The sequence below is a fragment of the Aethalodelphis obliquidens genome, unplaced genomic scaffold (assembly GCF_003676395.1).
Source record: "Aethalodelphis obliquidens isolate GAN/ISIS:26980383/991018 unplaced genomic scaffold, ASM367639v1 scaffold65, whole genome shotgun sequence".
Taxonomy (NCBI): Eukaryota; Metazoa; Chordata; class Mammalia; order Artiodactyla; family Delphinidae; genus Aethalodelphis; species Aethalodelphis obliquidens.
The window spans coordinates 6,316,639-6,330,644 of record NW_020838009.1 but is presented as its reverse complement, the minus strand read 5'-3'; the positions used below and the strand labels follow the sequence as shown (position 1 = coordinate 6,330,644).

Below are 14,006 nucleotides of genomic sequence, written 5' to 3'. Positions count from 1 at the left end.
AACCATAAACGTGTCCCCTGCCTCTACAAGGAGAGTGTTACACACAGTTCTCTCTTCTTGAATTCTAGGCTGCTCAAAGACGTTAACTCTTGACGAAAAAGCAGAAAGGGCTGAAGGTTGGGGACCCACCTCATTGCTCCCAAGCAAACTTTCCAGGGCGCCTTTCCATGGATGGCATGCAGCCTGCAACATTACAATGATTGAAAATCAACAATACTTGCAAAAAGCCATCTGAGAAACATAACATTTTATTAATAGATGAAATAAATACTCCAGTACATGCAAGGTAAAAACTTGACATGGGGGGGGAATCATTCTATAGTGTAAATTAAAAAATAAAACACACACTCACAGTAGCTTTTCCCCCCATTTGCAAATCACATGGCAAAGTCATACTCTTTCCACACCAAGTATACGCTAACCCATCACGACTGCTTAAAAAAATAACAACATACAAAAAAGGTAGCTACATCCATGTCTAAGGAGAGAAAACTGAGGTAACCTTTCTCTTAATTAGGGGGGGAAAAAAAAGACCAAAAAAGAAATGAACCCATGACCTCCTTCCTGCCCAATTAATAATAAAATTTAGTGGAGGAATTCCAGAAAGGGAGCCGGGGTAGGGGGCAGGGGTAATACCGCAACCAGCAGATGACACATCTTCCATCTCCTGGTGTGGGCTGCTGGGCACCGGGGGCCCTCCGAGTGCGAGTGCGTGTGTATATGGTCTGCATGACCCTGCCTTCTGGAAGATTCCTCTCGAGCATTTAACATGGGGTGCGGGAGTTCACTTTTGATTTCTTTGGTATAAATGGAGAGGGGCAGAGAATAAGTATCTTCCTTTAGCCTGGGGGCGGGGGTGAAAGTATGGGATGAGGGTGGGAGGGTGCTAATTCACAGAATTGGAATTCACTGGCGGTAAAGTCCTGGGCGAAGACCTCTCCCTTAAAGCCTGAGATAGCAGGGTGCAGCCTTCAGACACGGCGCAGGCCGAGTTCCTCAGCCTCTCCCTGTGGTCCGACATCTTGGCGCCCCCGTCGGGGTGCTGCGCCAGATCCCTGAGGCACTGGGTCAGGAGTACGCAGGCCGACACCACACTCATGGCGCCGCCGAGGATGGCGGTCTGCACCGCCTTGCCCTCGGCGCTCACGGCCGCCGCGCGACCCAGGAACTGCGGCTCGGTGGCGAAGCCCACCAGTGCGCTAACCGCCTGCACTAACGGCCCGCTGAAAAGCGCGCAGCGGCTCCGGGCCAGCTCGCTGGGCGCCGCCTTCACCTCGCGCACGCAGGCCAGCAGCGCCGACGCACTCGTGCTCATGCACTTGACGCCAAGCTTGAACTGCTCGCGCGAAAAGCGGTCCCGGGACTTGTCGCTGGCCAGGGCGCACGCGTCCGTCAGGAACTTGAGGTTGCGGGACAGGCCCTGCGACACCTCCAGCAGCAGCTGCGGGGTCAGGTCGGCGAGCGGGGTGGCGCGCAGCACTGCGCAGCCCTGCTCCACCTCGTGGCGGCAGCGTGTCACGCGGTAGCGGTCCACCAGGCCCGGCTGCGCGGGCTGCGCGCCCGGCGTGGCCACAGCCGCCAGATAGGCCGCGTGGGCGGAGCACTCGGTCAAGGACACCACCAGGTCTCCCAGCTCCACCAGGCTGTCCCCCGCTTCCCCGAAGCGGCCCATGTTGAGCTGGCTCTGTACGTCGTGGGTGAGGATGGAGAGCCCCTTGGTGCGCGCGATGATGGTGTCCCGGCATTGCTCGAAGGACTCGGCGCCGGCACAAGCGGAGGCGGGGCCCTCGAAGAGCACGGGCCGCGCCTCGCTCGACAGCAGCAGCAGGTCGGCCACCAGCTGCATCTTGCCCTTGCAGTGGTCGCAGACAGACACCAGCCTCTTCCGGGGCTGCGAGCAAGCCCCGCCGACGGCGCTCGCTGGAGCCGGAGAAGCCGCCTCGCCAGTGGGCTTCCCAGCGCTGCCGCTAGCCATCGCGCCCGGGGGGCACTGGCATGCCGCTGGGGAGCCCGCTACCACCGCCGCTGCCGATGCCGCCGCCCCCGCGGCCGTCGCGACTCAGCTGGCCAAGGCCGCGGTGCCTTCCCCGCACCATCATGCCATCCACCGCCGCGGGCAGAGGGCACTGGGCTGCGGCGGCCGGAGCCCGGGCGGCGCGGAGCGGGCCCGGGGGCCAGAGAACGCAGGAGGCTCTTCGGGGCGCGGGGAGGGGGCGCAGCGTTCGGCCTCTTGGAGGGCTTGCAGGAACCATGAACCGGAGCAGAGCAAACTCACAGACCGCGCTCCTCGTCGCCGGACTGCCAGGAAAGTCCCTTCTTCTGGGCTGCCGCCGCCGCCGCCGCCGCCTTCCTGGGCATGGCCCGGTCCGACCGCCCGAGCGGGGGGGAGGGGGGGAGGGGGGCGGGAGAGGGAAGCTGGGAGTTGTCCTTCCTTCCTTCCTTTGAAATCAAAATCCTTTCCTCGGGGAGGAGCGCGGGCGGCGTCTCAGGCGGGCTCTGCTGTCAGCCACCTCGGGCTCGGCGGCGCACGTGGGCTTCAGGCGCCCAGACACCGCCAGGCTGCACTTCCCCGCGACGGCGGCCGGGGCTGGCCCTCTGGGACGCGCGGCCACCCCGTGGGCATCTCCTGCCTCCCGCTCTCGGGAAGCGGCGCCGGCGGCGGCGGCAGGGCCGAGGGTGTGGCCGATGCTGGCGCGGCCGAGTCAGAGTCGGGCGGGAGCCTGCACTGATTGCGCTCAGTGGCCGCCCCGCTCGCGCTCTCGCCCGCCCGCCGCGCCCGGGCGTGCCGGGAGCCGCGGCGGCCCCTTCCCGCCTCGCCGGTTCACAGAGCGCGGCTCGGCGCCGAGGCGGCACGCCCTCCCGGACCGCGCGCCCCGCGGCCCGCCGCCGGCTGTCGGCGCGAGTCCATCCCCGTCGCCTCCGCCTCGCCTTGGGCCCGCAGCGGCTGAGCTCTCCCGAGACCCCGGGCCCTGCGCATCGGACGTCGCCGCGCGCGTCTCCCCGGCGGCCCGGCCAACTCAGAAGGTCCCCGCGGCGCTGCGGCAACTCGCCCGGGCCCCGGCTCCTGCCATTTTTGTCAACCTCCAACTTCCGAGCGAGCCGGGAGAAACTGAAAGGAAGGGCGGGGGCTGAAAAGCAGAGGGGAAAACACCCGCTTCCTCTCCCCGCGCGGCTTCACCTCTGAGCGCGGCCGTGGGTGCGCCCCCGCCCGCTCGCCCTCCGGGGCTGCTGGAGGCTTTTCCTCTTCCCGGCCGCGCCTCGCCCCCCAGCTCGCCACCGCCGCCGCCGCCGCCTCGGCCGTAACCTCCCTGGAGCCTATAGAAATCTTTTGTGTGGCGTCACCGCCTTTCGTTTAAATCCCGCTTCCTCCTCTCGCCCTTCCTCCCGCCCCCTCCGCCGCTCCCGGATGCTTGCGCGATGCGCTGCTCCTCCCCCGGGAAGCTGGGTGGCAGCGGGGGGACGCCCCAGCCCAACGCGGACGCCGGCGGCGCCCGGCCGGTGGTCCCCGGCGGAGAGTCGGGGGGAGCGGACCGGAGGCAGGCCCGCCCGGGCTGGGGGCTCGGCGCACACTCTTGGAAGACCGGGCCACAGCCGCCAGTTTGCCATACGTAAACTCTCAGCCCAACCGGGGGCTCCACGCCTCCTCCTCGCCCAGGGAGCAAGTCTAAAAGGTGGCCTGTGTTCTGGACCGAAGGGAGGAGGACGCTCGATACCATCCCCTAGAGGTTTGCTGGGGTCCGGTCAGCGCTTTTTGCGGGACGTCGAGCGGTTTGCCAAGCTCTCCCCCGCCCTTTGTCGTGTTTGATCCTCTTCCACGGTGGGATTCTGGAGGGGCTGTGCGGGATGAGAAAAGAGACCTGGAGATGGAGCCCGCAGAGCCGGGCTAGACGCTTCCCGCTTCCGCCCTTTAACTAAATAGCCCTTGTATAGTTAGAGCGCGAACTTTGAACCAGACTTCCTGGGGTCAGTCTTCCCCCAGCCATTTATGAGTTGTGTGACCTTTTGCAAGTTATCTCTCCAAGTATCCGTTTTCTCCTTTCGAAATCAGATACTGTGGACTGACCGCCTGAGTACTGGGCTCATAAATGTAGCTCTTAGACTTATGAGCCTTCACCGGCACAGTTTGCCCTCTCATAACTTCTGTGTCTCCAGCTACATAATGGAATAATAGTGGCCACATTGAAATAAGAGAAACAGCCTTTGAAGGTAAACATTATTATTCCCATTTTACAGATAAGGAAAGTGATGCTCAGGTGCCTTAAGTGCCTTCCTAAGGTCAAGAAGAGAGCAAATGCATGCGCAGGGAGCCAACCGCCAACCTCATTTTCTTTTTACCCAGTCCTTACTCTTCAGGAAGTGGTTGAAGCATCTAGGCTTCCCCCATTCCCCCCACCCAGGGGTCCCCCCACCTCTTAGTCCTGAAACACGTCTAGGTGCCCAGCCCAGCACAAGCTGGGTGTGTCCAGCCAACGGAAAGGTTTGTTCTTCTGCCCCTTCCTCGGACCTGGTGTCACCTTTTTTCAACCAGTTGTAAATGTCACTTGTAACTAGGATGACCTTGCGATTTATTGTCCAACCCGAAAGAGTTTCGAGAGTGACTGTGAGACATGTTACTAATAAATTAACCGGTAGCAACAGATCCAAACCTAAATAGTCACCCTGCTTATATCAGTAACTTAAAGGGTCCTTATATATCTTCTAAAACCTAAATGAACCCGCTTATTTTGCAAACCAAGGCCAATAAAACTGCCGATTTTCTAAACTAGTAGCAATTCCTGTAGGATTAATCCCTTTTATTTTTCTACCAGAGAAAAACTGTTGGGTAAGTCAAGGTCTTTCCATGGTAACCCGGGAATAGCATCCCTGTCCGACTTAGCTCTGAAAACGTATGAGAAAGTCAGACCCTTCCCTCCATGCCTAGTTTATTCATGAAACTGCTCTGGGATCAGGGAATGTTTTTTCCAAAGCCACTTGGTGCCGCTAAGGTCAGGGGCACCTGACCTCTTCCTTTTCTTCTACATAGGCACTTTCTATGGTTGGTGTTGCTGGAAATCTTGTACCCCAGCAATGAGCTGTGTGACACCTAAAATGTCGCGCTATATTCAGTGACGTTTGGTTTAGTTTTTAAAATCGGATGGGATTGGTTTCTTGGCCCTACCTGCTTCATTTTTCAGATGTGGCATCTCTTCCTAAACTAATCCTTTCCAGATACTGACTCCACCTTCCTCTAGGTCACCTTTACTTTGTGCCATCTTTCATCCACTCTACAAACACTGGGCACCTACTGTGTGCCAGGCCCTGTTAGAAAATAAGTAATGTGAGGGCTCTACCCCCTCTGAAGAGTAGAGTCCAGAGAGAGCAACAGGGAAAACAGGTCATCACAGCTTCACTATTGGTCTAGTGAGAGCACAGAGTCAAGAAACTAGAGTCGAGAGAGTGATACTCACCAGACAGTCCGGTTGCAATTAGGCAGGACCGTGTCATCAGTTCTGAGCAATGAAACGTAAGTGGTGGTGATGTGCGTTATCTGGGACGGAGGCTGTGGAAAGCCAATCTGTAATTCTCCACTCTCCTCCCCTGCTGCAGCTGCTCGGCAGACTGTTCTAGGTGGTGCAGCTGAAAGATGATGGGGCCTCCATAAGCCTAGGTGACCGTGGAGCAGACCCTCTAGTGACTGTGTGGGACGTGTAACATGAGCAAAGAGTAAACTCACTGTGAAGCCACTGAGATTTGAGGGTTGTTTGTTGCTGAAGCATATTTTCGTCTAACTGGATTAACAGAGGAAGGCAGCATCTACCCCTAGACTCACAGCAGTAAGGGCTTTTTCTGTAGAAAACACCACCCGGTACTTCTTCTAATCCCCTTTAAAATTCAAATATGATATGAGCCAAAGGTACCGTGCAAAGTATTTTCCATTCAAGTGAAAATTGACAGAAGCAAGGTGCAAAAGTTGTGGGCTGAAGAACTGGCTGGCGGAAGGTGAATGGAACAGACAGGAGGAAGCTGGGGGCTGTACAGAAAATGGCTTGGCCACTGGAGAATGTATTCTCAGTGCCCAGCTCAGGGCCAACACGTAGTAGGCATTTAATAAATAGATGAATGAACAAGATGCAAATAGAGAGCCGACCGAGGATTTGGGGAGGAAAGGTGGAAATGACAAAGGCCAGATTAGGGAAAAATCCTGTCCTTCCTTCTTTGCCTATTCCAGTAGGTGCATCCTCCGCCTGGACTTTAAGCAGGTATAAGACAACAGTACGAGCCTCTGATTTTCTTGTGTGTGTGTGTGGGGTAAAATATTCATAACATAGAGTTTACCATTTGGCCATTTTTGTGAACCTAGCCACAGGTCCGTGGTATTAAGTGCGTTCACATTGTTGTGCAATCATCACCACCATCCATCTCCAGAAACCTTTCATCTTCTCAAACTGAAATTCTGTACCCACTAAACAATAACTCCTCATTCCCCTGGAAGCCACCATTCTGCTTTCTATCACTATAAATGTGACTATTCTAAGTAACTTATATAAGTGGAATCATATAATATTTGTCCTTTTCTGTCTGACTTATTTCACTTAGAATAATGTCTTCGTGGTTCACTGATACTGTCACGTGTGTCCGAATTTTTTTCCCTTTTAAGACTGAATAATTTTCCATTGTACGTATCTAGCCCTATTGGGTTTTGATACCCAACTTTCACGCTGCACTCCAGATTTTAGCAGACTAACAACCAAGCTGTGTCTGGTCTACAGTGCCACCTGGTGGTCAGTAAGGGGCATTCTCTCCCCTAATGTCTCTTTCCTTTGCAGCAGTGTTGCTGTTTTGTTTTTGTGCTCTTAGGTGGGCCAGTTCATTCTCAGGCATTCTTTCTTACACGTGGCCAAGCATCGTCCTTAATATCTTCCTTTCAATGTCTCTTCTAAAGGAGAGAAATTTATATCTGGAAAAATTTGCCCCTGACCCTCCTTCTCCCTGATTCACTCATCCCCACAGGTGATGAATGACGGTCTGACATACATTGGACTACAGCTCATTTAAGGAGCAGGGTCACTGTGTGACAGGTCACTCTCCTAACCCAGCATGTCCTCTTTCTGGTGTATTTTGTTTCCATACAATAAGAGCACCTGGGCAGGATCTCATCCATCACTCCCAGATACCACCCTCTCCCCCCCCACCTTCCACCCTCCCTCCCTCCGTGCTGTCTCTGTTTACCTGAAGCTGAGTGTGTGAGAGAGGCCTGTGTGTAGGGCCAGTCATAGAATGGCAGGCACACCTGAGCCTTCAGGTCCGAAGATCTGGGAGATCTGGAACTTTCCGCGATCTAGTTTACCAGGGATCCCTACATGGAGGTGAAGGTTGCTTTCACAGATAAATTCTCTACCCCATTTCCCTACTGGTTAATGATCTTTGGATGTATTTTCCAGAATTCTGTAGGGGAGAAAAAATAAGTACTGAGATCTAGGCTCCCCAGATCCTTCACATGGAGCCTCCCTGACCCCGAGACATACTCAGGCATTTCTGTTCCCTTGTGCCTACTGTGCTGTGTGCCCAGCTTCAGTGTGGCCATGAGCATAGTGTATTTGTAGCTGTCAGCTTAACTCTCTCCCCACCACCCTGTCATCTCTTTCAGGACAGGACTTGATCTATTCATCTCTTCCCCACACCCAGCGCATTGCGTGGTTGTCAATAAATGTCTGTGGAAGTAATAAATTAATTAATTCATTTGCAGTTCTCTGCAAGGAAGGCATCCTTTCATTGAACCAAAATCCTGTTGCCCGCAGCTTTTACTCAGTAATGGACAGAGTCATGGACATTCATGAACCCACAGCAGGGGCGCGGCCTGTGTGTGATCGTGATCTACCGCTCACAGCTCTAAGGTTGAATGCTTGACCTTTGCTTAGCAAGTGTGTTCACCCCATTTCTCTTACCAGCTTGTTTTGGAGGGTCCAGGAAGCTAATTCTTTGGAAACAGAGATTGTGAGTTCTCTAAACGTAATTGCATATATCTGTGCTGCAACGTATAGGTGATGTTTCAGATAACACAGATAAAATTCCTACCTTTTCCTCTTAGGAGAGGAATTCAAATCACTTCCCTAAATTTTCCAGGCAATTGCAGTATTATAGACAATTTGAATTAAGTGTATTATTCTGAGAATTTCAGTTGAAACTAGACTTTTTTTTTCTTACATGTTGGTGAAGAGAACAGTATCAATCAGTATTTTAGGAGCATTGGTGCATTTATGTGGGTCCCCCACCCCATTTTTTTTTTTTTTTTTTTTGCGGCACACGGGCCTCTCACTGCTGTGGCCTCTCGTTGCGGAGCACACGCTCCGGACGTGCAGGCTCAGCGGCCATGGCTCACGGGCCCAGCCGCTCCGCAGCATGTGGGATCTTCCCAGACCGGGGCACGAACTCGTGTCCCCTGCATCGGCAGGCGGACTCTCAACCACTGCGCCACCAGGGAAGCCCCCCACCCCCTTTTAAAATACAACTGATTTGAAATCCCATGCTCAGAGGCAGCCACGACGTACATGTTCGCAGCTATTTTCCCATACATACATATACATATCTATATCATTTTAATACCATGTTATAACATTTTGTCAATAATATAAAATAAACATCTTTACTATCAACAAACATACATCTATGACATATTTAATGACTGCATTGTTTTGCATTGTAAATGTGCATTTTACAGCCTACTATGGTAGAACATTTAGGGTGGTTCCTGTTTTCTCCTCTTATGGAGAGCGTTACATAGGATTGTTACGATGGGTAAATGAAGAAATACACGTACAGCATTTAGAAGAGTGCCTGCCACATAGTAAGTGCTCTGTATTATTACCATTTCTATTATTTTCATTGTCTATTTCCTCAGAATCATTGTTGGCAGTGGAATTAGGCATTTTTTTAGAGTTTTGATACATTTCACGTAATTTTCATGCAGAAACTCCCCATCCCCATAAGTGAATGAGAATGCTTTTTTACTGAGCCTTGCCAATGATGTACAGTATCTTTATTTTTATTGTGGCCCCACTGATAGGCAAAAAATTATATCTTATTTGAATTTGCATTTCTTTGATATCTCGTGCAATATCACTTCTGCACTTTTTTATGTATAAATAGGTTCATTTATTTTGGAGAAATAAAAATATTATTCATCTCCTTTCCCATTTTTCAATCAGTGAGTTCATCTTTTTCTTACTGATTTGTAAGCTATTTTTGTCTCTGCCATGTTGGAGTTTTCCTCCCAGTTTACCATTTGCCTTTTAACTTTTCTTCACGGTGCTTGGCAAACACAAGGTTTTTTTTGTTTTTGTTTTTTTTGTTTTTTTGCGGTACGCGGGCCTCTCACTGTTGTGGCCTCTCCCGTTGCGGAGCACAGGCTCCGGACGCGCAGGCTCAGCGGCCATGGCTCACGGGCCCAGCCGCTCCGCGGCATGTGGGATCCTCCCGGACCGGGGCACGAACCCGTGTCCCCTGCATCGGCAGGCGGACTCTCAACCACTGCGCCACCAGGGAAGCCCAAACACAAGTGTTTTTGCTTGTTTGTTTGTTTTTGGAGTATGGTTGCTTTACAATGTTGTGTTAGCCTCCACTGCACAACAAAACGAATCAGCCATACACATACGGATATCCCCTCCCTTTTGGACTTCCCTCCCATTTAGGTCACCAGAGTGCATTACTAGAGTTCCCTGTGCTATAGGTATGTTCCCATCAGCTGTCTATCTTATACATAGTGTCAGTAATATAATATGTGTCAATCCCAGTCTCCCAGTTCCTCCCACCCCACCCCCCCTTGCCCTCTTGCAAACACAAGTTTTAAGTGTTAAATTTAATGGTACGAGTCCTGCTCTCAAGTAATGATGGTGACCAGGAACAGACACCCACCCCAGCCTGGGACCATCACATCCTCTCCTGGAAGTCTGTAATTGTGGTCAAAAGATAATCAGTTAGTTGCTACATGCGAGTAAATATAAAGCTCAGGAGATACGTGGGGACTCTTCTTGCACCGAGGTAAAAAGTACTAAAGTAAAGAATGATAAATGGTCATGGCCTCCCCTGTCTCTGCCTCAGCCCCAACCTCAGGACCCTCTTCCCATGATTCCCCATTATTCAGACTTTAAAGGGTTAATATTTGGCACCCTAGAGCCTCCAGAACCGAGCTGTACCCTTCAGGGTACAGGGTACCTTCTCGGTCCTGAATAGCTGGAAACTGTGTCATTCCAGTTTTTCAATAGTTTGAATATCATCCCTGCTTGATTACAGATATTGCTAGACATCCTTGTGTGCTGTGGCGTGACACAAGCCAGGAGGAGCCCAGCTGAGGCCACCTAAGATGGAGCGCAGATGGGGGCTTGGTTTTACCATCTGCAGTCACTGAACCACTTAGAGGTACGGTTAGTATTAAACCCCGGGGCAACGGTGGCCGCATTTAAGCCATGACCACACAATCTCTTTCACTTCTGTCCCCTCCTCTCCTGCCCTACTACACGGCCTCAGATCAGGTTCACACTCTTATCTCATCCCATCTGAGCATTCCTGCCTCCAGACTCCTTTTCAACGAGTCTTCCATCTGGCCTCCAGTTTAAGTCTCCTGAGTGCCTTGACGATTAACCCAGATAGAGATGGTGCTACACTGGGAGAGAGAGACACCTCGTCATCCAATAGACCTGGGCTGGGATTCTTGCCTGCCACTTCTCAAGCTGTGTGACCTCAGACAAATGACGCCATTCCAAAACCAGGGTTTCCTCTTGTTTAGCATAAGGATATTATCATCATCGTATTATCCCGTCAGGTCCTGACCTCCTGCAATCTGCATTATACTTACTGTGTATTGTTTATGTCCCCTGCTAGCTTGCAGGCTCTGTAGTGCAGGGACTTTCTTAGAGTCATCTTTCCATCAGTGCCCCCATGTGGTTCTTGATCGACAGTAGACCCTTAGTAAAAATACACTCTCGCAGGGTTGAACTGAATCAAGTTCCAAACCTCAAACTGGTGAAAATGCCATCAATCCAGATGTTTGCACATCACTGGGTAATAAACTGAATTGCTTTCCTCCTTAGATGAAAGGAGCCCTGGAATTTTGTCTTACACAACTCCAACAATTTCTGTAAAACACTAAACGCCTTTTTTTTTTCTCTGTATCACTGGATACTGCGGACCAGGAATCCCAGCACTTTTGCACCTTAACTTGGCAGCTGGCAAAATGAGCAGGGTGACCCCTCCCAGCAGAGCGCATGATTGGCCACAGCTGTGCATGTTTTTTAGCATGACTGCACCAGGACAGGGCACTGAGCCACTGGGTGGAGCAACGCGCTCTGGGGAGAAAGCTTATGACATTTCCCCTATGATTTCAGAAAAGAAAAGAAAAGAAGAAAACTATTTTTTTCTTATGAGTTGTTTCTGCTCAGTGTCAATAGGAAATGGCACAGCGTGTATACATACAGATGTATGCACGCTATCAGCCACCCTACAGTGGGAGAGCTTTAAACTTCAATGGTCCTAAGCTTGAAGGTGAGGCAGACATTGTTAACTAACAGTTACCTGTTCAACGTCCACTTCCTCTTTTCCCTTAATAACAGAATCCCAGTTTTATTTGGAGTGACAATGTAGACAGCCAGAAGACAGCCTCCCTGAGAAGGCTAGGTTCCAGCCCATGAGATGTAAACAGAAGTGCTGTGTGGAACAGCCAAGTAGGCTGCTGAGAAGAAGCTGACTCGGGCTTCCCTGGTGGCGCAGTGGTTGAGAGTCCGCCTGCCGATGCATGGGACACGGGTTCGTGCCCCGGCCTGGGAAGATCCCACATGCCGTGGAGCGGCTGGGCCCGTGAGCCATGGCTGCTGAGCCTGCGCGTCCGGAGCCTGTGCTCTGCAGCGGGAGAGGCCACAACAGTGAGAGGCCCGCGTACCGCAGAAAACAAAAAAACAAAAACAAAAGAAGCTGACTCCATTAAAAGGTGTGCTCCTATTGGCTTTCCTTCCTTCCTCCTTCCTCTGGATGAATGCCATCTTGATGGCTAGGGCTCCAGTAGCTATTTAGGAACTTGTGACCTTGAGGATGGAAGCCACAGGCCAGTGTGATGGAACAGGATGAGAAAAAGACTAGGTACCAGATGACCAAAGAGCCAAAATACCAGCCCTAGATGCTTAGTATCCAACTGTTTCTGTGAAAGAAAAATCAAACAGTAAAAACAACCAAAAAAAAAAAAAAAAAAGAACAGTAACAACAACACTCTCTTGTCTTGTTTAAGCCACAAATTCAGCTTTCTCTTATATGCAGCCTATAATCTTATCCAAGCAAGATATATTAGCTTGCTAAGGGCTGCCATAACAAAGTACAGACCAGGTGGCTTAAACAACAGAAATTTATTTTCTCACTATTCTGGAGGGTAGAAGTCCCAGATCAAGGTGTCAGCAGGGTTGGTTTCTTCTGAGACCTCTCTCCTCGGCTTGTAAATGTCCATCTTCTCCCTGTGTCTTCACGTGGTCTCCCCTCTATACATGACTGTGTCCAAATTTCCTCTTCTTTTACAAGGACACCAGTCATATTGGATCCGGGTCCACCCTAACAACATTTTAACTTAATTACCTCTTTAAAAATCCTGTCTACAAATACAGTCACATTCTGAGGTCCTGAGGAGTTAGGACTTCAACATGTGAAATTCGGGGGGGTACAATTCAGCCCATAACACAAGGCATGAACAAAGAGGTTTATTATGGCTCTTTTTTTTTTTCTTTTGGTAATAGCAGAAGAATTGGTAGTAAATGCCCATCAGTAGGGTAATAAGGAAATAAACTATTGGCATATTAATACCCAAACATACTATACTGCAGTATAAAGAATGAAAGTTCATCACGTCATACTGGTAAGTGGAAAACCCTTAAAGAGCTAATACGCATACCGATTTGTAGTGTGCTGCCATAAACACACATATAAATGCAACAAAACCATTTCTAGAGACACTTTGATGTTTGTAAATGTATAGAAAAATGTATACAGTATTCGACAGACTGATAACTGTTTGGTGTGAAGCAGAATTGTGGCTGGTGTGGAATAGAGCAGAATGTTTTTGTACAATGGTCAAATATTCTACAGCTTCAGTAAGTGATTCGTGTCTTATTTATCCAATTAAAAATTTAGAAGAACTCAGCAGATCAGCCATTTAAAATCCGTGGAATTAAAGCATCTCTGGGCTGAATCTTTTTAAGTAAGAATCAAAAAACAGAATGATTCAACCTTGGAAAGGATTAAACAGAGCCGACAGTATTAGGTTGAAATCAGAAGAGATACTGAAGCTGTTTTACAGAGGAGAAGTCATGATTTTTTTAAAAAGCTTTGTCAAGTTCAAGAGATGACAGTAATATTGAGAGACGAATTGAACTCTCTGCTGAGCAGCAAAGCCCTGGGCCCGATCTATTCACGATCTCCTGAGAAAGTTGCTCTACCTGCCACTCACTCTTTTTCAACAGGCTGTTTTCAAAGGAAATTGCAGGAGACTGGGAGGAAACGTGTGACCTCGTGAAACCTGCTTTCTTAGAGCAAAGGCAGCTCCTAGAAGTTCCAGCTCTAATTCATTTCACAGGCGAAAACGTGAGGCCTCGTGAGGCGCTGTTTGAGGAGCCTAGAGGCCCTGAGGGAATTTTTGGACCTGGCCTGCGCGTTAGAGAGAAAAACGTCGGCCTCTGGCGGAAAATGAAGGCGAGCACTCGGGTCCGAACCAGCCCCGGGTGAAAGCCTCAGCCGGACCATCCCGAGAAACCCTTGGGGCGGGGCGGGGCCAAGATGGCGGAGGAGGCGGGGCTTCAGGAGGTGAGGGCTGGAGGAAATGGGCCGGGGCGGGGCCTGGTAGGCTACCGAGGGCAGGGAGGCGGAACCACTGGGGCCTCCAGCCTGTGGAGGCGGGGCTGGAGGCGTGTCCCACGCAGGGGCGGCAGGGGGCGGGCCCGGGAAAGTGGTGGCCTGGGGCGGGGCCGGCGGCTCGCGCAGGTCCGGTCCTCGCGGCG

General features: G+C 51.2%; 1 protein-coding gene across 1 annotated transcript; it reads right to left on the bottom strand.

Moving 5' to 3' along the window:
• Nucleotides 1–230: 230 nt before the first annotated feature.
• TLNRD1 (talin rod domain containing 1) lies at nt 231–3,541 on the bottom strand. Its single transcript, XM_027089412.1, has one exon. The coding sequence runs from the start codon at nt 1,973–1,975 to the stop codon at nt 887–889; it is 1,089 nt and encodes a 362-aa protein (XP_026945213.1). The 5' UTR covers nt 1,976–3,541; the 3' UTR covers nt 231–886.
• Nucleotides 3,542–14,006: the final 10,465 nt, after the last annotated feature.